The sequence below is a fragment of the Rhinatrema bivittatum genome, chromosome 2, assembly GCF_901001135.1.
Source record: "Rhinatrema bivittatum chromosome 2, aRhiBiv1.1, whole genome shotgun sequence".
Taxonomy (NCBI): domain Eukaryota; kingdom Metazoa; phylum Chordata; class Amphibia; order Gymnophiona; family Rhinatrematidae; genus Rhinatrema; species Rhinatrema bivittatum.
The window spans coordinates 394,889,610-394,911,857 of NC_042616.1; the positions used below are offsets into that span (position 1 = coordinate 394,889,610).

At 43.3% G+C, this 22,248-nt stretch overlaps 1 protein-coding gene across 1 annotated transcript in view; it reads right to left on the reverse strand.

Moving 5' to 3' along the window:
- The window catches only part of CTNND2 (catenin delta 2), a 2,320,710-nt gene that overhangs the window by 198,744 nt on the left and 2,099,718 nt on the right, over window positions 1-22,248 (reverse strand). Inside the window, 1 exon segment of the mRNA XM_029590042.1 lies at window positions 2,172-2,382. Coding sequence (XP_029445902.1) covers window positions 2,172-2,382 — 211 coding nt within the window.

The window sequence follows — 22,248 nt, forward strand, 5'->3', positions numbered from 1 at the left end:
TTTGAGAGACCACGGAAATCACCTCAAGAATTCTCAACTGAGAGAGGACCATTTGATATCACCGCAGGAGAACAGGGCGAATTAAATCTCCTTTTATTTCTCCTTCTAAAATTTGAAACAATCCCTAGTAGGGAGATACACATCCACCATCTGCTGGAGACGAAGAATACTGGCAGGCTGATGTCACTGCAGGAGTATATATATATATTGTGATTCCAGCTTTGCTCCATTTCCATCTGCTAGTAGAGGTGTATAACCCACTGGTCTTGAATTCATCTATCTGGGTGCTAGGAAATAATGTGTTATGGACTTTTCCTCCAGGAACAGGCCCAAACCTCTTTTAAACCCTGCTATGCTAGTCACCTAGATAATGTCCTCTGAAAACATATTCCACAGCTTGATTGTGTGCTACGTGAAAAAGTATTTTCTATAATTTTTTTTAAATTTTCTGGTTGGTTGTTTCATGGAGTGTCCCCTTGTTTTAGTATTTTTTTAAAGGGTAAATAACTGTCCTTTATATACTCTACCCCACTCATTCATGATTTTATAAACTTCTATCATGTCCCCCCTCAGCCTTCTCTTTTCCAAGCTGGAGCTCCAACCTGTGTAGCCTCTCATGATAGGGGGAGCCGTTCCATCCCCTTTATCACTTTGTCACCCTCCTCTGTACTTTTTCTAGTTCCTCTATGTCTTTTTTAAGATGGGTGACCAGAACTGCATACCATACTCAAGCTGTGGTCGTGCCATGGCTCGACACAAAGGCAAAATGATATTTTCCATTTTATTCTCCATTCCTTCTCAGATCATTCCTAACATTCTATTTGCTTTTTTGACCACCACCATGTACTAAGCAGAAGATTTCAACATATTTTCCACAAGGACTGCATGGTCCTTTTTCTGGTGGCGACTCCCAATCCAGATCCCAGCATTGTGTATATGTAGTTGGAATTATTTTTCCCCATGTGCATCACTTTGCAATTTCCACATTAAATTTCATCTGCCATTCAGTTGCTCAGTCTCCTAGTCTCACAAGTAGTGGATTGCAGTTCCTCGCAATCCACTACTGTTTTAATAACTGTGAATAATTTTGTGTTACCTGCAAACTTTGACCATCTCACTTGTCTTTCTCTTTTCCAGATCATTTATGAATATGTTAAACAGAACAAAACCCAGTACCAATGCCTGTTGTACTGCACTAATGACATTTCTCTATTTGGAAAACTGATCATTTAGTCCTACTCTCTGTTTTCTTTTAACCAGTTACCAATCCACAAGAGGACAAGCTCCAAAGTTGCAAAACAAAGCTTTTTAAAAACAATTATATTCTTGACTCAGCCATACTCATGGTACAATGCATTCTGATCTTCTACTAATATTTTCAATTACTGTTAAGTGTTGTGAATTTGTTTTTTGGGGGGGTTTTTTAGCAAATAAAGGAAGCACAAATCACTAATAAATAAAATGTATTTCTTATCCATCCATGTATCTATATGCGCTGCAATTAGTTTGTATTATGCACACAAATAGTGCTTTGAAAATCAACCAGAAGCCAGTATGTGTGAAGGTGTGCATGAAACCCAGCTTCACCCGTCCTTTAAAGCGCACTGTAAGTAAATGTTCTGGAGGGTTGTGTTGGGGCAGGAGATGACTTACTCGCATGCTTTCATATTTTGGAAAGCATGCCTGTTAGCAGGTGTAAATTTGTGTGTGGACAATTCTGCGCATCTCTGGCCAATTAGGGAAGGATTTTTTAAGCAAACGTGAGCACATAGGTTCGCTTTGAAAATCTTCGGTAAATTCTGCATACATGCAGACTTTACCCGCTATAAAATTTCCATCTTAATCGTTTCAACTTCCATTTATCAAGTGGCCCATTCATCAGTTCCACTGACACAATAACTACTGTATTTACATTATTTTATTTTTAGAGAAAACTTGTCTTAAAATGACTTTGGAAATGACTTCCATAAGAAATCTACTTTACTAATTAAAAGGTAGTCAGCTATTTTACATTCTATGGATATAACAGTAATGTATTACTTTATTGCTTTTAACTGGTTACTACATTCATAATGCACATAATTTCATGGCCAGTGGAGGCAATGCATACTTAGATAGAATGGATTTAATCTATTTCTACATTTGAAATGGTACCAGTAATGTTAACATACTTGTCTCCTTTACTCTTTGAAATTCCAACCAGTTTTTCAATGCCTCCTGCATCCCGTAAGGCCTTGGCATTCTCCATGTTTTTCGTTATGACTTCATGCAGAGTGCAGCAAATGGCAGTGACTGTGTCATCGGACATGACCTTGCTTGCTGAGTTGTTGCTGTTGTTCCCTCCTGGAAGACGGTGAACCAGGTCTCGCATGGCATATTTGCCTTTTTTTTTTTTTTATGATGAAGAAGGCAGGAAATTCAAAATAGAATGGAAAAAAAAGAATGGTGATGATGGGAGAAAAGTAAGAAGAAAAACAAGCTTGTGTTAGCAAAATGTTCAGTCTTTCAACATTTTTTTTTGTCTGTTTTTCTTTTCTTTAATGATATTTTTACAACTTTTCATCTAATACCATTTCAGAGTACATCGATGATAGACACTGCATGGCAGCTTCTCTCTCTGCTCTCCCCCAGTAAGTCAGAGAGCACAGTAGCACACAAAAAACCTGTGGACACCTGGGTAATTGAAGACGTTTCTCACTGTGCAGTGTGCACTGATCTGTAGCTACATGAGTGGTTTCATTTATCACAAAAATTGTGAAGGTGCAAGACTAAATAGTACAGCAGGGATGCGCTCCTGGAGCCCAACATAAAGAAAGCAGGTTAACAATAAGATAGAGGAGAGTCAGTGTTACGTCAACATCTGTGGCAATAATGCTACAGACTTATCTGTAGTATTCAAGACCAAGCAGGTGCACAGGTAGAAACCTCATCTAATCCATATGGAGTTTGTGATGTGCTGCTGCATAGGAGACCCAGATTCAGCTTTAGTTTATAGAACCTGCTCCTTTAGCTGGCTCTACCTGGGGACTCCGCACGGAAAATGTTCACAGGCCTTGGGAGGGAGGGGATCTGCCACTACAGAGTGCATGGTTCATGCTTTTTGACAGTGGAACAGTGTGGCATTGGCCAGGCTAGAGGGTGGAAATAGGCAGAATAGAGTAACAAACCCCAATGGATGCTTCTGGCTTCCAAAAGTGCTGCCAGAGCCAGGCAGCCAGCAGCAAACAGTACCAGTCGTTGGGCTATCTAAAGATTACTACTACTACTACTACTACTTCTACTATCACATATATATCCTTGAACAGGGATGGCTAACTCTGGTCCTCAAGAGCCAGAAACAGGCCTGGTTTTCAGGATATCAATAATGAATATACATTAAATAGATTTACATACACTGGAGGCAGTGCATGCAAATCTGTCTCAAACATATTCATTGTGGATAGTTGAAAAACCAGACCTATTTGTGGCTCTTGAGGACCGGAGTTAGTCAACTCTTCCCTAGAATATGGGCACAGAGAGCTTGCTTTGTTAAATATTTACTGAGCTGGAGGCACTCAGTCAAATTCGGTTTTGGAGAAATGGACATTCCACTGATTTCCCTCATGAAAGGTTGCTCCTTTCAGTGTATCTCTCACTCAATGGCTATTCAAAAGGGAGTACATGTTAATTCCATCTGCAATCATCCACATTGTGGGAAGCAGGGCTCGATTTAAGCATAGGCAACATTGGTAAATGCCTAGGACAGAAAATTCTGAAGGCAATCAAAAGACTGGGACTGCCCCATTGCTCTTTCATTTCAAGGGGTGGAATCCCTCGCAGTACTTTGCCTCAGGACACCATCATTTTAAATCCAGCCCTGGTGGAAAGAACATAATTCTCTAGAACTTTTTTAAGAACATAAGAACATAAGAAATTGCCATGCTGGGTCAGACCAAGGGTCCATCAAGCCCAGTATCCTGTTTCCAACAGAGGCCAAAACCAGGCCACAAGAACCTGGCAATTACCCAAACACTAAGAAGATCCCATGCTACTGATGCAATTAATAGCAGTGGCTATTCCCTAAGTAAAATTGATTAATAGCCATTAATGGACTTCTCCTCCAAGAACTTATCCAAACCTTTTTTGAACCCAGCTACACTAACTACACTAACCACATCCTCTGGCAACAAATTCCAGAGCTTTATTGTGCGTTGAGTGAAAAAGAATTTTCTCAGATTAGTCTTAAATGTGCTACTTGCTAACTTCATGGAATGCCCCCTAGTCCTTCTATTATTCGAAAGTGAAAATAACCGAGTCACATCTACTCGTTCAAGACCTCTCATGATCTTAAAGACCTCTATCATATCCCCCCTCAGCCGTCTCTTCTCCAAGCTGAACAGCCCTAATCTCTTCAGCCTATCCTCATAGGGAAGCTGTTCCATCCCCTTTATCATTTTGGTTGCCCTTCTCTGTACCTTCTCCATCGCAACTATATCTTTTTTGAGATGCGGTGACCAGAATTGTACACAGTATTCAAGGTGTGGTCTCACCATGGAGCGATATAGAGGCATTATGACATTTTCCGTTCTATTAACCATTCCCTTCCTAATAATTCCTAACATTCTATTTGCTTTTTTGACTGCTGCAGCACACTGAGCTGACGATTTTAAAGTATTATCCACTATGATGCCTAGATCTTTTTCCTGGGTGGTAGCTCCTAATATGTAACCTAACATCGTGTAACTACAGCAACGGTTATTTTTCCCTATATGCAACACCTTGCACTTGTCCACATTAAATTTCATCTGCCATTTGGATGCCCAATCTTCAAGTCTTGCAAGGTCCTTCTGCAATGTATCACAGTCTGCTTGTGATTTAACTACTCTGAATAATTTTGTATCATCTGCAAATTTGATAACCTCACTCGTCGTATTCCTTTCCAGATCATTTATATATATATTGAAAAGCACCGGTCCAAGTACAGATCCCTGAGGCACTCCATTGTTTACCCTTTTCCACTGAGAAAATTGACCATTTAATCCTACTCTCTGTTTCCTGTCTTTTAATCAGCTTGTAATCCACGAAAGGACATCGCCTCCTATCCCATGACTTTTTAGTTTACTTAGAAGCCTCTCATGAGGGACTTTGTCAAACGCCTTCTGAAAATCCAAATACACTACATCTACCGGTTCACCTTTATCCACATGTTTATTAACCCCTTCAAAAAAATGAAGCAGATTTGTTAGGCAAGACTTCCCTTGGGTAAATCCATGTTGACTATGTTCCATTAAATCATGTCTTTCTATAAGCTTTACAATTTTGTTCTTGAGAATAGTTTCCACTATTTTTCCCGGCACTGAAGTCAGGCTCACTGGTCTTGTTTGGCTCACTGGTTTTGTTTCAAAATTTTATGTAATGTTTTACAAGACAATTCAGCTATCATGTAGAGGGCTATTTTAACAGCAATATAATCAATTACATGCATTGTTACACTTCTGTATAAGCCCAATGATGTGGCACTCTCTTACACATATCAGCAATATACACTGAGGTGGATTTCTGAAAATAGACCATTTAATCAGACAGCACTGAAAATCAGCCTTAAATGGTAAAGTCCTCTAAAAAAGAAAATATTCACCAAGCTATTGATCACTCCTACTGATCCCCCTTGCTGACTGCAAGAAAAAAAAAAGGTGCCAGCTGCAAAATTCCCTCCCTCTCTCCAGCTGTCAAAAGAAAATAGAGATGAATGTGGGGATCCTCCCTTCAGCTGTGAAAAAAAGTGCCAGCTGTGGAGTCCCCTTCACTCCTGATAATGTTTTAGAAAGGTGCAAGACAAAGAGATACCACCTCTCCCCCAGTTGTCAAGAAAAGTGCTGGCCAACACTTATTTTTTTTGCCACCTGGTTTGGGTAGAAGAGGGTTTGTGCTGGGGGAGAGGTAGTTGATGATGGCTGTGGAGTTCCTGCAAGAAGCTCACATTCCATACCAGTGAAATTTGGGATGATCCATAACATTTACACTGAGCAATTAAGATGTGGAAGAGGGGATTAGGGTGGAGGTATTAGATGGAATATGATGTAAATCATTTATTTATTGATTTATTTATTTATAGCTTTTCTATACCGAAGTTCAAATAACAGAGTTAATTATCATTTATCTGTTCATGATGATCTTTGTTCGTTGGTAATCTGTGGAACTTCAATAAACTAAGTCTTAAAAAAATTATTGGCAGGGGATATCCCTATGACTGGCACCTTTATTAAAACAATTTTTGGGAGGGAGGGATCAGCTGCTGCATGCTATTTTCTTTAACGCAGGGAAGGAGGGTGGCTGGACAGAGTCACTCCTACTATTATTGCAGTGCCTAAATTTGTCCATGAACACTAAATACTGCAATAACCATCTAAATGACAAGCTGCTCCAGAAATGCCCTGACTAGGCCCTTTTCTAACTGGCTAAATTTGTGAACACAGATATTTTTAACCGGATACATTTATTCAAATACTCTTATCTGAATGGGCTTCTAATAGGAAGAGAACTGTATATCACTGGTGACATAACTAGCATTATAAAAAAAGAAGTTTCTCTTTTTGTTACTTGAATTGTAAAGTGCTCGTAATAATTTTGATTTGATTGGATAATCATGTTGATATTGCCTTCTACAACCAACATGATTATACTCTGCATTAATGTTAGTTCCTTAATGATGTGGTTTGATGTGTTTATACTTTGGTGACTGCAATGTACATTTTGTTTTACATCTTGATTAGTATAGTTCCTATGGTTACGAATGTGGATTCATGAAAATGCTTGGTCATTTGCTTGGTTAAATTATCAAAATGGTTTGGGTTCAACGACCAAAAGGCCTTGCTTTATGAGAGCCATGATCGACAGTTTATCGAGTTGGCTTCAGCTACAATTTTAAAAAGTCTCTGTGGGTTCGATTTCAGCACAGTCTACCACTTCCCCAGTCAGCTGGGGTTGGGGATGCCGCAGGAGAGGTGTTCAGAGCCCCTTGGGGGAAAAAGTCATGGTATTTGCACAATGGCGACACTTAGTGGCCAGAATAAGGGACCATGATTATAGAGTTCTGGTATGAGCCTTAGGGGTGGATTTTAAGAGCCCTGCTCGCCGGTGAGCCTATTTTACATAGGCCTACCGGCGCGCGCAGAGCCCCGGGACTCGCGTAAGTCCTGGGGTTTTCTGAGGGGGGCGGGCCCGAACCGCGCGGCGTTTTCGGGGCGTGTCGGGAGCGTTCCAGGGGCGGGCCCGGGGGCGTGGCTACAGCCCGGGGCGGTCTGGGGGCATGGCCGCGCCCTCCGGACCCGCCCCCAGGTCGCGTCCCGGCGCGCTAGTGGCCCGCTGGCGCGCGGGGATTTACGTCTCCCTCCGGGAGGCGTAAATCCCCCGACAAAGGTAAGGGGGGGGGGGTTAGACAGGGCCGGGCAGGTGGGTTAGGGAGGGGAAGGGAGGGGAAGGTGAGGGGAGGGCAAAAGAAAGTTCCCTCCGAGGCCGCTCCGATTTCGGAGCGGCCTCGGAAGGAACGGGGGTAGGCTGCGCGGCTCGGCGCATGCCGGCTATATGGAATTGATAGCCTTGCGCGCGCCGATCCAGGATTTTAGCGGATACGCGCGTATCTACTAAAATCCCGCGTACTTTTGCTGGCGCCTGATGCGCCAGCAAAAGTACGCCAAATTGCGCGGTTTGAAAATCTACCCCTTAGTGCATAGTCCCCAGCTTAGAATAGTTGCTACAATGATTAGGCTTAGTAAATTTAAAGCGGGAAGATGAAAATAAAATAAAGCAAAAGCCCAGGGTAGTTACAAATGAATGGTCATGACACTGCAGCCCAACAGAGGCCAGTTCTGATTGAGCTGGAAGCACAAAAGTAGAAGGAGGAAACTGCCTAGTCAAAAAACTCCACCTTTGCATATTTTGAGTATTTGCCTGTTCTATAACTTATAGATATTTCAGAATTGCTGCTCAAATGGGAAAAAGACAAAAGAAAACCCCGACAGGATTTTGCGAATGACTACTGAATGATGGCAATGGGCCAGATATACAAAAGAGTATTTCCCATTTTGTTTCTATGGGAAAAATATTTGCACAATTGGCCTCTACATTAGCAGCAGAAGAACTGTGAAATACTGCTAAAAATATTTAATGAAATAGTTACAATGTATGTATATTGCCATGATTAACACAGATTCTTCTCTACCAACTACCACAGAGGAAATAGAGACTTTCATGCACATACTCAGACCTTTCAACGGGAGGACAGCAGTGTCACCTGATCTCAATGGCAGTTATAGGCTAGTTAAAAACATGCTTGACCATGACTTGTCCTCCATTTGGACAGATGGATCACTGGTCAGAAACAGCTCCTAGACCTGGATTGTTACTGCAACAAAAATGATAAGGGTACTGCAGTGCATTATATTATGCTTCTGGGTTATGAGGAGTCTACTGCACAGTTAGACAGTAATTTTAAAACGAGAGTGTGTGCGCCCACATATTTTGCCTGCCCGTGCGAGTGCATATATGCAGGAATTTTAAATCGTCCATGCAAGTACATGCGTATGATTTAAAATACACCTAGCACGTGTATGTGTGCTCCTAATTTTAAGCAGGGGCACAGGATGACTGCTTAAGTTGGTGGTGCACCAGAAAATCTGCTGCTATGTGACTGAAAAACAAGAATTTTGAGATGCTCCAACAGAATTATGTAGCCCCTCTCTGGGTATAGCTGGACGCTGGCAGCACACTGGATACCAGGGATTAGGGACAATTTAATGCTATACTTCCTCCAGGGGGAAGGAATTCCTGAAGAGCCCAAGGTGTTTTAGTCAGGGGCGTTGCTAGGTACTTAAAAGATCTGGGGTACGCGCCCATAGGTCCTTCCCAGCAATACCACTCTCCCCTTCCCCCACCCCAGACATTGATAATTAGCTTGAAAGGTAACCAGTAGCGTATGTTGACATTTACAGCAGGGGATTCAGTCTTGCTCCCTTAGCTTCCTCTCCACTCCCTTCCCGCCCCCTCTGAGTCAATAGTAATCTTGCTCCCTCAGTCTCTTCTCCCCTCCCACATTCGCTCCCCTCACAGTAGTCTCACTCACTCAGCCCCCTCTCCCCAAGATACAAAAGATACTTGGAATCCATATGGCATTAGGCCTGTTGTAAATAGTATTGGGTGTGGGCTATTCAGAAAGCCATGAATAAATAATTACAATATAGTAAATCTGCAATAACAAGACAACACTAACTACCAGCACTCAAACAGTAACAAGGCATAACTACGAAAAAGCAACTCTGCAAATATTACATCAGGTTCTAAAACACCAATACACCTCCTATTTGGAAAACAACAAACTAGGATGCTTAAAAATACATGTACCTTAAAATATTGTAGAAATGCTCTTAAAACTACATATTTCCATTCGTCAGATGTCAAATCAGAGACATTCACATCTAAAGACAAGTCCTATATTGTTTCAGTAGCTCATGGACAGTATTTTTGGATAATGCTTACATAAATTCAATAAAGCTAATCACAACCTGCCAAGCATACAATTTACCCCAAGAGACAAATCTGACATATCAAAACAACACTAATTCTCAGCACTCAAAAAGCAACAACCCTGCCCAAAAAAGAGCAGCATTGCAAATGTTTCATCAAGCCCTACAACCCCAATATACCTCCTACTGAAAGCAAAGTAAGACAGATTGCTATAGACCTCTACATTGAAACTATACACCAGCAGGATCCTTCAACTCGGTCATACAAATAGAACATAGATAGACTCTTACCAAAGACAATATAATGGACCAACAAACAATAAAATCAAGAAATATAAAACATCATAACAGTACAATCATACCAATAAAAATAATAAACATTTCAAAACAATTTATGTATAGAGCATCCAATATTAAAATCTCATAAAAATGTGTTTATAAATATCCCAAAACACTAATATAACATTTAAAACAGCAGACACATCAAAATAACATCCAGTAATGAAACTAATAAGGACTAAAACACCTCCGACTCATACCTGGGATTTTTGGATTTCCAGACACCCTGAGATTGTTGTAGATTGGAGGAGGGAGAGGAGGGAGGTTATACAAACTTTATCCTCTCTCTCAAACACACACATGCCTTCTCTATCCCTCACACACACATACAAACTCACATATACATCCCCTCTCTCTCTCACACACACACATTGGGGCAGATTTTAAAAGCCCTATGCGTGTAAATCCAGCTGGATTTACGCGTGTACGGGGGTTACGTGCGCCGAGCCTATTTTGCATAGGCCTGGCGATGTGCACAAGCCCCGGGACATGCGTTTGTCCTGGGGCTTGAAAAAAGGGGCGGGGAGTGGGCGTGGCCAGAGGCCTCCGTAGGGCCTCTAGGCTGGGGGATCGCGTGCCGGCCTTTGGCCGGCGCGCGCAACCTACGCCTGCCCAGAGGCAGGTGCAACTTGAAAAATAAAGGTCAGGGGGGGGGGGGGTTAGGTAGGGCTGAGGGCGGGTTAGGGAGGGGAAGGGAGGGGGCTCCCCTAGGGCTCAGCGCGCGCAAAGTGCATAAATGTGCGCCGACCCTGTATTTTATAACATGCATGCGGCTGCGCGCGCATGTTATACAATCGGGCATAGATTTGTGCTCGCCGGGTTGCGTGCACAAATCTACGCTTGCACATAGGTACTAATATCTGGCCCATAGGCTCACATCGTCTCTTTTTCTCACACAGGCTCACACACACACATGCTCTCTTCTTCCCTCACACAAACACACAAACTCTTTCTCTCTTCCCCCCCAACACACAGGATCTCTCAAACACCCTTTTTGCTCTCTTTCACACACACGCACCTATAGGCTCTCTCTCTCGCACACTCAGAGGCTCACATACCCATACATAGAAGCTCTCACCTGCACACATACACACAAGTTTTCGCTCTCAGGCTCCAATATACATACACACACAGAGGCTCTCAGGGCCTGGGCCTCTTCTTCAGCCACCAGCAGAATGAGGTCCACTGGTGGCTACTGGTCCTCCCATTTTGTCTGCCATGCGATGAGCTTCACAGTGGCAAGCTAAGCCCTTCAATCTTCAGCCTCCAGTGTGATGGGATCCACTGGTGGCCATTGGGTCCCTCTCTCATCAGTCACTGTGGGATAGGCTAAACAGTGGCCTGCCGGGTCATGGGGTGGGTGGCAACAGGAGTTGCATTTAACCAAACGTCCTCTCTTGCTCACACACACACAGCAGGGCCAATCTCATGGTAAGAGCTTGAAACTGTTCCTGCAGCAGCAGGAGATGACCTTCACTTAAACACAACTCCTGTTGCCAGCTATGGTGGGGAAGGGAGGTGGAGAGGTATATCGTCACTGATCAGATCGGGCATGGGTTTGGTTTATCCCTGCCTGATCCCTGACTGCACACCACTAAGGGTAACTGAGACACAGGCTCTCCCAACCACTCCCTCTCTCATCCTCCCTCCCTCCTCTCGCCTCCTCCCTCCCCATCTTTCTCCTTGTCACACTTCCTTTTTCATCTCTGGACTCTCTCCTTCCATCCCCCTTCTCCCTTACTACTACCTTCCTCCTTTGTATCTCTCTCCTCCCCCTCTCATATCTTCCTACCACTCTCCCCTCCATCCTATTGTTGTCCTCCCTATCTCTTCTCTTCCTTCCCTTATTCTACCAACCCTACTTCTCATTTTTTCACATTTTTACTCTTCCCATCCCATCTTCTTCCACCCATGTTGCTTCTTGTCTTCATAATCTACTCCTTTCTTCGTTTCCTACCTCCATTTTGTACTCTCTACCCGCTTAGCCACCTCAAATTCTCACTTCCCATGTGGGTCAATTGGCCCGACAGGCATTAGTCACTGCCCTTCGTGCTGCCAACTTCTTAGTTATCTCTACAAGAGAGACAGTGTGCAACACTATAGCAAGGGCCGTGGGGACTCATACGCGCAGTAGTGTCTGTCGGTCTGGCTCCCCCCCTCATGTGTTTCTGCTTTACAAGAGGAAACAAGTGGGTAGAAGGAGGAGGGGGCTAGAGGGACAGTCAGTACTATGCATACTCTGAGTCCCTGAGCCCATACTATATAGTCTTGCATGCTGTTTCACCTGCCGAGATAACTGAGAAGCTGGCAGCACGTAGGGTAGTGACTAATGCCTGTCAGGCTGATCACCCCAAGCCATGGTTTTGGGAGGGGGGGAGGGTTTGCCATCGTGACATCGGAGAAAAGTTTTGTTTTTTTGTTTACCAGAACTTGAGTCTTGAAGCACTGACTCTCAGACTCGAGGCACGGGCCCATGTACACAGAACTAACGACGCCCTGGTTTTAGTGCCTCCTGGACAGCTTTCTCCCTCTTGATGCTGCAGGTCTTCTGACTAAAAAAGCTTTAAGAACATAAGAACATAAGAAATTGCCATGCTGGGTCAGACCAAGGGTCCATCAAGCCCAGCATCCTGTTTCCAACAGAAGCCAAACCAGGCCACAAGAACCTGGCAATTACCCAAACACTAAGAAGATCCCATGCTACTGACGCAATTAATAGCAGTGGCTATTCCCTAAGTAAACTTGATTAATAGCTATTAATGGACTTCTCCTCCAAGAACTTATCTAAATCTTTTTTGAACCCAGCTACATTAACTGCACTAACCACATCCTCTGGCAACAAATTCCAGAGCTTTATTGTGCGTTGAGTGAAAAAGCATTTTCTACGATTAGTCTTAAATGTGCTACTTGCTAACTTCATGGAATGCCCCCTAGTCCTTCTATTATTCGAAAGTGTAAATAACTGAGTCACATCTACTCGCTCAAGACCTCTCATGATCTTAAAGACCTCTATCATATCCCCCCTCAGCTGTCTCTTCTCCAAGCTGAACAGCCCTAACCTCTTCAGCCTTTCCTCATAGGGGAGCTGTTCCATCCCCTTTATCATTTTGGTTGCCCTTCTCTGTACCTTCTCCATCGCAACTATATCTTTCTTTCTCATTGGTATGGGTTCTGCCTCACATCATTTTGCCTTCTGCAGCTGGTCGCCCCCCCCCAAGTCATTGGCGGCAGGTCCTGTGATAAAGCTGCTCTTGTTCCTTCTTTAGTGATTGTGCTGCAGTGACTGTGCTATATTGTGAGCTTGCTGTTTCCGCTTGCAGAAGGCACTTTCGCCTAAAATGCAGTAATGCCCTGTGCTTATCTTGGAGGTGGGGAGGTAGGATGTCCAATGGCAAAGCTGCTGCTGTGGGAAGAGAAGCAAATACATTTATGGGCGGGCCGAGCTGACAGAGGATTACTATGAGAGCTGCAAACTATTCATTTGAAGCAGCCCAGACTCTAGCGACAATGTTCCTGACTGGTGGTGCATGGCACACATCTTTTTTGAGTTGGCAGTACATATGCACCACTGTGCACTATGGACGCTCTGCCCATGATTTTAAGTGGTTACATGAGCAAATGTTATTCGTGTATTTTCCTTAAGAATTTGGCAGCTTTAATGTACGCAGCTAAGCTGATTTTAAAACATGCGCGTGTGAATTTGACCAGTGAGTGAGGTGATGATTCAATATTTTCCTATAGCTCTGAGTCCCATTCTAGATTCCCTCAGCTCCTAATGTCCCCCACATAACTTTGTTTGATATTTAATTAGGACTTTCATAGAATAACCCCCACTTCATGGGATGCATCAAAATTATGAGGACACAAAGTTCCCCAGGCTGTTCTGTGTCCTGAACCTCTTCTTTTCTCATACATGTTGTTGTGACTGTCCAATCCGGAAGTGGATCCTTGGGCCGACCGCCGCCAAGGGACGGATGGGAGGCAGAACTCGATGGTATCGACGAAGCTTCATCTGGAAACCCGTGATCCCTCCAGAGGAGCTGTGGAGACCCGGGTTGCTAGGACTTAGGAGTCTTCGCCCTGGAAGCCCGAGGTCCCCCCAGGAGGAGCCCGTAGGGACCCGGGCCACTGGGACTTAGGTGAAGGCTGACGAATCCATGGAAAGGAATACGAACCGGAGTCTAGGCAGGCAGTGAATAGGCGGGACGAAGACACGGTCCGGAGTCAGGGCAGGCGGGAAACAGGCAGTGTAGTGGTCACAAGCTGAGGTCAAGGCAGGCGGCAAGCAGGCAGGGTAGTGGTCACAAGCTGAGGTCAAGGCAGGCGGCAAGCAGGACGAAACAGAGTCAGGCAGGCAAGATCAGGAACCAGGCAAGCAGGACGAATCAGAGTCAGGCAGGCAAGATCAGGAACCAGGCAAGCAGGGAACAGGAACCAGACAATCTGACGGGCAACTAGAACTCCGCAGAGAGACCTCATTGCAAGGCAAGTTAGAAGCGCGAGGATCCCGGTTTAAATCCCCCACCCGGCGTCTGACGTCAAAGGGGGCGTGTCTGCACATCCGGGTGCAGACGCCTCAAAACGCGGCCCTTCGCGCACGCGTGTTCCCCCGTCGAGGGGAGGAGTCCATGGCGGCGTTTCCACGAGGAAACGCCGCTGTCGTGCGGCCCTGGATGCCAGAACCCCGGCGGTTCGCGGTGCCACGAAGCAAGGTAGGAGCCCAGTCACTAGGCTAGTGATCGGGATCGTAACACATGTCTTGCAAGTGCCCCTGGAGACACCGGGTGCAGTCATGGACACCGTCTTCAAAATCGTATCACCCCACTCTTCCTTGTCACTGGTCAGTAGTGTTCTCAGATGGAAAGTATTTCCACTGGGGATTTAGGTAGCAAATAACAATGGAGTCCGAGAATGGTGTTCAAAGACACATTTACTTAAAGTTTGAAAATGAAAATCCAAGCCAGTGTAGAGAAAATCAAAAGCAGCATCATAAAAATCATAATCAAGAAAGCAATAGTTTCTTTGCCCATGATAAATCCCCTAGTTCTTCTTCTCCCAACTGAATCGTGTCCAGCTTTAGAATTCCTTCCCCTTAGAGGGTAAGATAATCTCTCTCAAGTTCCAACATGAAACAAGGGCTGGAAAGATGACAAAACCTCTTCTACAAAAGGAAAGACCACCGAGCCCACAAACTTCACCCCCTCTGGCTCTCAGCATGCTCAAGGGGCAATTTCTATCCCTGAGCCATAGCCCACCAGATGACGGGGATACAGCAAGGGGAGGACCCCCAAAAATAAAAGAAAGAAAATAATTCTAGATGAAAACAGGGAAAAATATTAGTGGCAGGCAAAGCCTGGTCACAATAGTTTCTCCGTAATATAGTCTTCCTCCAGGGTATAAGTTCTAGTACCCAATTAAATGCTCTAGTCTCTGAAGTACATTCAACACAGGAAGCACTGATGTGAATTCTACTTCTACCCCTGAGAAAGGCGGCCACGGGTATGGCTGAAAAATAATTCTTAAGCAGATACTATGCAACTTGTAGGATGCTACAATTTGCATGTGTATGCCTGGAAAATCATTCCATCATAGAAGTAAACCTACAAATAAAAAAAAAAAGAAAACATTTTCTGGGAACAGTAACCCGGTACACAAACAGTGTTACTGCAATGATGAAAGTTCTTCAATGGATGTAACTTTTGAGCAGCATGGGAAGCCATGACAGCAATTGTACAGTTGAGGATTGTGTCTTGACTCTACTCTTGGAATAAAATGTATTACTGTCATGTCACTTCACAAACCACCACATGCAGGTACTCTTATAGGCAAACTGATTTGGGACAAGTGCACAAAATATGGCTATTTCCAGAGCAGCAGCCGTGTTAGCAGCAAAAATGACAAGAAGGTTGGCAGCCCTTTATAGTCTAACAAATTTATTGAGGCATGAGTTTTCAGGGACAAGAGCTACAGGCTTATATTGTAATGCAGTGGGAATTCTGCCTTGTAGAGAGCTCTTATCTGCTGATCCTAACCTTCCAATAAATATGTACAACTATCTATTTCTCAACGTGAAGAGGCTAAGTACCTTTTTCTGTATAATCCAAATCTGAATCCCATTCCAGCTGCACACTCATCACAGGAGTGCCTATTTCTTCATGCCTTTTGAAGCATTTTCTCTCATCCAACCCACTGCACTGCTGTGTGCCTTTAATAAATAACTGCAATCTTATTGTTAGACTGCAACTATTTCTTGCTCTCTGTGCTTAGGTGATCTGAAATATACTTTGTATTAAAAACATGGCTCATATAAAAAAAAAAATCTGTAACACCAATTGCTGGAAAAAATATCAATCACTATACAAGATGTTGGAATATAGCAATATAATTTTTTAAAAAGAATCATATGCTGGCTGGCCCAGCAGTTCTTTTAGCAAAATACATAAAATATGGGCACAAATGTCCTTAAAATGCTGATGGGTTAATAACCAATCAGAAAAGTGAATTTTCAAAACGTTGCACACATAAGTAGCTTCTTCTCGTGTACTTCGTATTTTATAAAAGTTGAAAATACATTTGTATTTTCGCTTTTGTGTGTACATACACGCATATAAAAAGGGGGAGGTCTGAGGCAGGGCAACACTTAAGCACGTACGTTGCTATTTTACGTGTGTACACTTTGCAGCTTACTCGAGTATTTTTACATCTGCTAATTATGTGGCATAAGTGATATTCAACATGTTTATGGTATGGTACTGACTGAGGGGGAGGTCAGCCTGAAGAACTAGCAAGGTCTCAATGACCTGGAGGACTGGTCCAGCCGGTGGACTCATTGGTAAACTGGTTAATTCCCTTGATACACATGTTTTAAAATTGGCTGACTTAGGCATGCAAATCAGGCCTTAAGTCCTCGTTTACTTTTATATGGAAAATATACGTGTCTATTTTTAAAATAGATAGGAAAAGTATGCATTTTCAATACATTGTTATATGTGGTTTCAATGCTTTGAATGTATTTGCACATAAAGGTACATATGCATGTATTTTGTAGGGTAAAAATATGCGCATTTTATAATATGCACGTATGTGAAATGCGTGGGTTATAAAATACTATGGTGAAACTATGCGTGGCCACTTATGTGCATATATGCCACTACATATAATTGTTTGAAAGTTATCCTCCCAATAGTTAAGCAGTTACGTTATAAGGAACTTTTAATAAAGCATATCAGCACATTTATGTAATTCAAACAGGAAATATCTAAACCTTTACATAGAAAGTTTAAAAAGAGAGTAATACTGTAACTGGCTAATATCTTCTGGTTGAGCATTTTTTGTTAGAGTGGTTTAGAATTTTGATTGAAAGTTTGTTTATTTTACACTAATGAATCTGCTGCTTATCACTCAGAGCTGTTTCCAAACTCATGCATAAGAAGAATCTGATATTCACTCGAAGACAGATTTGGTAACCAGCAGCACAGAATAATTAAAAGAAGACTGTTTAATCCAGGCAATGCTGTAAGTAGAAAATAATGGGGTAGTCTCCAGCTACTGGGGCTCTTCAGTCCTGCCTTTCTTTTCTATCATCATTGCAGACTGTTGTCATATTTCCATCTCTCATCTTACTTTCTCTTCCTATCACTTTACTTTTCTTCCTCAATGCTCAATCACTTTCCTTGCTTTTTCAAAATTCCTATTCTACCTGTCTTTCTCTCCATCTCCTCCCCTTAACCTTTCTGGTTCCTATTCTACTCCCTCTCCTTCAAATTCCTCTCACTTTTCTAATCTCTACCTTTCAAGCTCTTGTCTCCTCAATGTTTCTTTCTTTTCAGTGTCTTCTCTCCTATTATTCTTCTTTCCCTTTTCAAGTTCCTCTTTCCTCTCTCCCTTTCATCCCTGAACCTCCTCCCCCATTCCCAGGGACTGAAGTGGAAAAGAAGTGTGTATTTGTGTGTGTTACTCTATTCCCTTTCTAGCCATCTAATCTCTCTGGTCCTCGCCTTCCTCTCTACCACCTTTCCAGTTCTCCAACCAAAAACAAAAGCTAGAGCTTTCAGTAGCACCGAACCAGTTGCATCTAATAAATGAGAAAAAAAATCTCCACATACTATTAAGATCAGACAAAGAATTTACATCAACCATAATATTTCAATAACTGCAGTGCCAACACATGGATGTAACACCTTAAGTATCCACCACATTATAGACCAAGCTCTTGCAAGTGGAGCACCTCTTGGTTATAATCAGCTGTGCAGCTTCTCCTCCCCAGTGCCAAACTACCTTCTTCATTCTCCAATGAAATCACTGGAGGTATGGCTTTATAGCATTGGGGCAGATGCTGAAGAACTCATCTTTCTACCCCTGCTGCTTGAATGAGAGCTGTCATCCATAGTACCTCCCAGTGCCGGACTACCATTGATTCTGCATTCAATGACATCACTGGAAGCATGGATAAATAGTGCTATGACAGACGCCTGGGGTGCTGCGCACCGTGAGGCATGTGCACTCTGTTACGCTCACGGACGAGAACAGCAAAGGAGCTCCTTTGTGTGACCCTTTGTACACGAGAATAGAAAGGATTGTTTCCATTTTATTGCATTAAGATCCATAACCATTCTGCAACTTTGCCGAACTTCATTTTGAATATAGTATCCCACCTGTAGTTGTGATCTTTTAGTATGATTGATTATATTATTGAAGAATACTGTCCAATTCCTATAATGGGGATGCAATAAGCACAGTGGAATAGCTCGGCAAAAGTTATTGTATCGACGGATGGTTATTAAAATGATTGGTTCCTGCGCATATTACTGATTTGCATTTCTACCCATTGAGGATTAAGTTACAAATCATGTTGATTAATGAACGTTGTTTGTGTAAGAAAACTGCAGTTATCTTCAATCCGCTATATGACTCTAAGCTAGGCATCTTAAGTATTACTGAAATGTGGTTGTTTGTTTCAGATGCACTTGTAGATAAAAAGAAATTCAAAAGTGATTTCAAAACTTGGCTATTCAATAATTCCTTCTACTTGACTGATGCCAGTTCCTCATGACTCCGATAACATTAATAATTCTTTAACAATATCCCCCCCTCGTTAATCCTTTATTTTAGCTCTATTTCTATGTTAGAAGTCTGCCTTTGTATTAAATCTGTTTCTATGAATGTCTTTCCTCTTTACAACACTCATTTTATTTATGAATGTAAATCATTATGAAGTAGTGATTTTCACATGGAATTATGGTATATAAAACATTTAAATAAATTAAAAAAATAAATCAGCTCTGTCCATCTATATACATTCTGTTTTTGTTATTCTCCTCCTGGTTTCTCACTCAAAGTTATACTCCTATACTTGAAGCCTTGGTTATTGGCAGTATTGCTCTAAATAGTGTTATCATCTTATCTTAGGGGACTTTTTAAGTTACATATCAATGAGTAACCCAGTGTATTAACTTTTTTGCGGATATGGATGGCCTAGGATTTGAACAAGTCATGTGGAGACCAACTCATGAAGGAGGCCAACCACTTGACCTGTGTTTTTAGATCAAGCTAAATTACAGGATAGATCATATAATCTCTCTCCTTCAATAAACTGCCTTAGTCTGATCATTTCTGTTTGACTCTCTTAATATATTTACCTTTGAGTCTTAGGCAGACAAATTATAAGCCAGTGAATTGGGTAAAATGTGGCCATATAAATTCTGATCAACTGTGTGCTCACTTGTTACTACACTTATTGAAGGTAGAACAACAACATGTAGATACCACAGTAGACACCTGGCTGAATTCATTACAAACAGCTATTGATGAGGTGGCACCAGAAAAAATATTATTCTACACCACACCATTCAGCTACATGGTTTTTATAGGATTTAAGTGTAGCTAGCTAGCTAAGCGTGAATTACTTAGAGCTGTGTGTCACTGCAAAGTTGCAACTATCAGATGACTTAGCCATTTATAAACATGTACTAGAGAAGTGTAGGGTGACAGTAAACGATACGAGAAAAGAATATTTCATAAATTGAATCCAGTCAGTTTTGAATATACCCAATTATTCTCCACTGTCTAATATCTTACACAGAACAGAACTGGCACAGTAACACATCTTTGCCTGAATCAGTTTCTTCCTAATTCCTTGTGGTAAGTTTGCTGGATATTTTCAGGATAAGGTTAGAGTTATCTATGCAAGGTTTTCTGCTGAGAATTTGACACTCAACATGTTGATGATAGATCTGGGAACTAATTGGAATGAGTTTGTCAATATCACTGCTGGAGCAGCACAGCAAATTATGAGTTCATTAAATTCTACCACGTGTCTATTAAATTCCTACTCTACTGAGGTATTAAAGATTTTGCATAAGGATATCAGTGAGTCTGTTATCAATATTATAAACTTATTATCAATTGGTCATTTATCATCTATGCTAAAGTGTGCTTCTGGTGACCTTAAAAAACAAACTGCAGATCTTTATGAACTGACTAATTACAGTCCTATTTCTTCACTACCATTGTCAACTAAGATCACAGAAGGAGCTGTAACACCAATTAACTCACAGGCCGATACAGTAAAGCGCGGCCGCGATTACCTTGCTTCTAACCCGCTTTGTACTCACAATTTGGCGGCGTAAGTCCAACCCGCGATTCACTATCCCTTTTAACCCATCCTTACTGCTTCTTTAAATCAACGGGTAACCCTTTCTGCCCGCGGCATGTATATGATATGTAAACGATCGGATTAGCTATTCCCTCCCATACAGTAACGTGCGCCCCGATTATTGCCTTTTTAACCTGCAGTTTTGCCGCGTGTTTAACCTGCTAATTTACCGCCTACCCTTACCCCTGCGTTAGTGTGGAGCGTCAGATCAGAGAGACGAAATTTCACGGGCAAACGACCCCTTCTCCCCCCGGGACAAGACCTTTAGAGAAGCCAGGATTGGGCAAACTTTCCCCCAGGCCCCGCTCACCTGCCCTGGTCGCGTCCATGGGTGCTGGTCTCCCGTGCGGGCGCGCTGACAGCTCCGGAGCAGGAAGGAAGAACCTGTTGTTTCTAAGCATAACCTAAACTCTTGCCTGCCCAACCTAAAATCCAACGCACCGGGAAAGCCACTCTTCAGATCGCGACTAATCCCATCACTGGAAGGATGAAAGATTTTTTTAAGTGTCCCAGTTCCTCTCTCCGCTATATCAATGCATTCTCCTTTCCACTGCAATGCGAACAGTATTCTGAAAAATAACTTTCAAACCCAGGGAGGTAGAGCATTGTTGTGCTTGATAAAACCTGCACTCAACAGGATCGGGCAAACTTTCCCCCAGCCTCTGCTCACCTGCCCTGGCCGTGTCCATGGGTGCCGGTCTCCGGAGCAGCCCCAGTCCTCTCTCCCCTCCTCCCAGGGGCAGCCAGCGGCAAGAGCAAGAATGGCTTCAGCAGCCATGGGCAGATCAGGCGCTCCCCATGCGAGGTGGCTTCCAGCAGCCCCCGCCGGCGAGGGTGCATGAACGCACGCCATGACCTGAGCACCCGGCTGGACGTCCGAGGTCACGGCGTGCGCTCATTCACCATCGCCGACGAGGGCTGCTGGAAGCCGCCTCGCATGGGGAGCGCCCGATCCGCACCGGGCTGCTGAAGCCGCTCTCACCGCCGGCTGCCCCCGGGAGGAGGGGAGAGAGGACTGGGGCTGCTCCGGAGACCGGCACCCATGGATGCGGCCAGGGCAGGTGAGCGGGAGCTGGGGGAAAGTTTGCCCGATCCTGTTGAATGCAAGTTTTATCAAGCACAACAATGCTCCACCACCCCGGGTTTGAAAGTTATTTTTCAGAATACTGTTCGAATTGCAGTGGAAAGGAGAATGCATTGATATAGCGGAGAGAGGAACTGGGATGCTTAAAAAAATCTTTCATCCTTCCAGTGATGGGATTAGTCGCGATCTGAAGAGTGGCTTTCCCGGTGCGTTGGATTTTAGGTTGGGCAGGCAAGAGTTTAGGTTATGCTTGGAAATAACAGGTCCTTCCTAATACGTTTTTCTTTTGGTCTGATTTGATTGTATTTTTTTCCCCTAGGGGAATTGTCTTGCTAAATCATGACCCTTGCTGTTAATGGCCGGCTGATACTTCTCTGATTCTTTTCTTTTGCTTAAAGTTGGGATCCACTTCCTGGTACCTGAAATGACATTTGAAATGACAGATACCAGCGCACCCAGGATACTGTATAGGCGCTGTATAGCGCTCTATACAGTAAAATGGATTGCGCTTCATGGACGCTTCTTGTATGCGCTTTGGACGCGGCTTGCGTTTGCATGCCATTTAAATACTATATCGAGCAGTATGTGATCCGAACTGTGCGTGCGGCAAACGAGCGGGCGCCCGGCACTGCCACACTTTTTCTACCGCGTCCTTACTGTATCGGCCTGTC